General features: G+C 56.3%; 1 protein-coding gene across 1 annotated transcript in view; it reads right to left on the minus strand.

Moving 5' to 3' along the window:
* Positions 1 to 2,507, minus strand: part of Cfap74 (cilia and flagella associated protein 74) — a 48,864-nt gene that overhangs the window by 4,417 nt on the left and 41,940 nt on the right. Inside the window, exons 26-27 of the mRNA XM_013031431.1 lie at positions 868 to 966; positions 353 to 409 (exon numbers count right to left, since the gene is read on the minus strand). Of these exons, the coding sequence (XP_012886885.1) occupies positions 353 to 409; positions 868 to 966 (156 nt within the window). The remainder of the gene's footprint in view (positions 1 to 352; positions 410 to 867; positions 967 to 2,507) is intronic.

Raw genomic sequence — 2,507 nt, forward strand, 5'->3', positions numbered from 1 at the left:
AGGCATGTTCAGTGCTGGCAGGGGTCCAGGGCCCTGAGGGCCTTCTGGGTGGGCCTGGGCACTAGGAGGGCTGGCATCAGGTATGGGGTGTGTGGAAGCTGGTGGGGAGCTGTGGACGGGATCAGCAGCTGTGTCTGTGTCTGGGGCCGGTCCCTCCTGGGCTCCAGCCACCAGGCTGCGCCCTGTGCCCAGGTCCTCCGTGGGATCACTGGGCCTGGTGGCAGCTGTGGAAGCCTGGCCAGATGGGAAGGGGCAGCCCTTTTGCCCACCTATTCACAGGCCCCTGCTTGTGTAATGCTGCCACATGGGAAATGGACATGCGTGTTGGCCGGTCCTTCGAGTGCATCCGTACTGCAGACACTGTCTGCTTCCACAAGTCCTTCTTCAGGGCAAACGTGTCCTTCCGGAACTGAGGGAGCAGAGGCCACTGTTGGCTTCCCAGGGACCCTCCCACCTGGCCTGGAGGCTCCCACCACCCGCTCTTCCAGAGCCAGCCCAGAAGGCCTGGCCAACTCTGGAATTATGGGAGCCTCAGGCTGAGGTGTGGAGCCAAAGGCCCCAGAACCAAGGAAGCCCTGGGGAAGGCTGACTGCCGGTGGAGGGGGGTAAGCAATGGAGTCAGGGCGGGTAGGCTGTGGAGATGTCACAGGCCTCTGCTCTGCAGGCCAGCGGAGCCAGTGTTCCTCGTTCATGTGCTCACTATGGAACTGCAAGGCCTTGATGCACAGAAGTGCAGGCCACTGGGCACATGGCTCCTGCTTCAGAGCTGGAGGATTGAGGGCTGGTCCCAGGCATGGACGCCCCTCAGTGTACACCCCACCCCAAGCTACCCAGGAGGCCCCGGCAGTCCCATGGGTTTGCTCTCACCACCTTGCTTTCCATCTCCTTGGTCATGATCTGCACAGCTTCTCCCACGATCGCCTCGTGGGACAGCACAGGCCTGAAGGATACCTGGACCAGGCATCGCTGTGGGGAGACGCAGGGACCCAAGGGCAGTGGGGGGCCTCAGTCTTCCTCCTTTCTCACCCAGTCCAGATCCTCCTGGGCAGGTCAGCCCAGGCTAATGGTCTTGGCCAGGGCCTGTAGGACCTGGGGTGGGTGGGCTGCTCCCCGACATAGGATGGGGTCTTGTGGGACAAATGCTGAGTGCAGACTCTTGGATAGATCAGCACCACATACTGTCAGAAGGCCCAGCAAGAAACCAACATGGAGCCAGGTACCACTGGCTCATGCCTGTAGTCCTAGCCACTTGGGAGATAAGGACTTGGAAGATTTCCAGGCAGAAAAGTCCATGAGGCTCTGTCTCCAATTAGTTAGCAAAAAGCTGGACTGGAGGTATGGCTTAACAGATCGAGTGCCAGCTATGCGCAAGAAAGCTGAGCAGAGCAAGAGGAACCAAGTTCAAGTCTCAGCAGCAGGAGACACACATAAGATAAATGAACCTGGCAATGTGGAAATCCACTGACTAAGTCTAGCAAGTCCAGCAAGTCCCCTCAGCTCAGGGCCTAGCCCTGGCCCATGGCAGCTGGCTGACGCTCCCCAGAGCTCCAGAAGGCCAGGGTGTAGGGGGTGATGTGAGGGCACAGAGGGAGAAGAGGGGTGACTGGAAGAGAAGAGTGGAAGGAGGAAAGGAGAGGAGAAGGAAGAGAGGGATGCGGCCATGTGGGCAGGAGGCCTGGACAGGGCACACAAACCATAGCCACCCACTGTGGGATAGGACAGCGACAAATGCATTTGATAAACTTAATGAAAGAATTGTATTTCCTGTGTGTGTGTGTGTATGTGCATGCACACACGTGTACATGCGTGTGTTTATGTGTGTTAGCACTGAGGCTTCAACTCCGGGTCTGGGCACTGTCCCTTAGCTTTTTCACTCAAGACTGGTGTCTCTACCAGTTGAACCACAGCCTCACTTCTGGCTTTTTGGTGGTTAATTGGAGATGAGAGTCTCGAGAACTTTGCTTCCTCAGCTGGCCTCAAACCTCAGTTCTCAAGCCAGAGGCTGGCGGCTCACATCTGTAATCCTAGCTACTCAGGAGGCTGAGATATGAGGATCACAGTTCAAAGCCAGCCCAGGCAATAAAGTCCATGAAACTTTTATCTCTAATAAACTGTTAAGAAAACTGAAAGTGGCGCTGTGGCTCAAGTGGTAGAGCACTAGCCTTGAACTGAAGAGCTGAGGGACAGCGCCCAGGCTCAGAGTTCAAGCCCTATGACCTACCAAAAACGACAACAACAACAACAACCAAAACCAACAAGACAAACAAAAGCAAAAAACCCCCTCAGTTCTCAGATCTCAGCCTCCTGAGTAGCTAGGATCACAGATGTGAGCCTCTAGTTCTGGGCTAAATGATTGTGTTCCTTGAATCCCTGGTGTGGATTAGGCAGAAGGACCCTGGGTGGAGCTGGACAGTGGCCTGAGCACCCAGGGCCCTGTCCAGTGGTGTGAGTCCAGCAAGAAACCCGGGCTGGGAAGGTGGCTCAGTGGTAGAGCGCTTGCCTTGCAT

The sequence above is a fragment of the Dipodomys ordii genome, unplaced genomic scaffold, assembly GCF_000151885.1.
Source record: "Dipodomys ordii isolate 6190 unplaced genomic scaffold, Dord_2.0 Scaffold6, whole genome shotgun sequence".
Classification (NCBI taxonomy): domain Eukaryota; kingdom Metazoa; phylum Chordata; class Mammalia; order Rodentia; family Heteromyidae; genus Dipodomys; species Dipodomys ordii.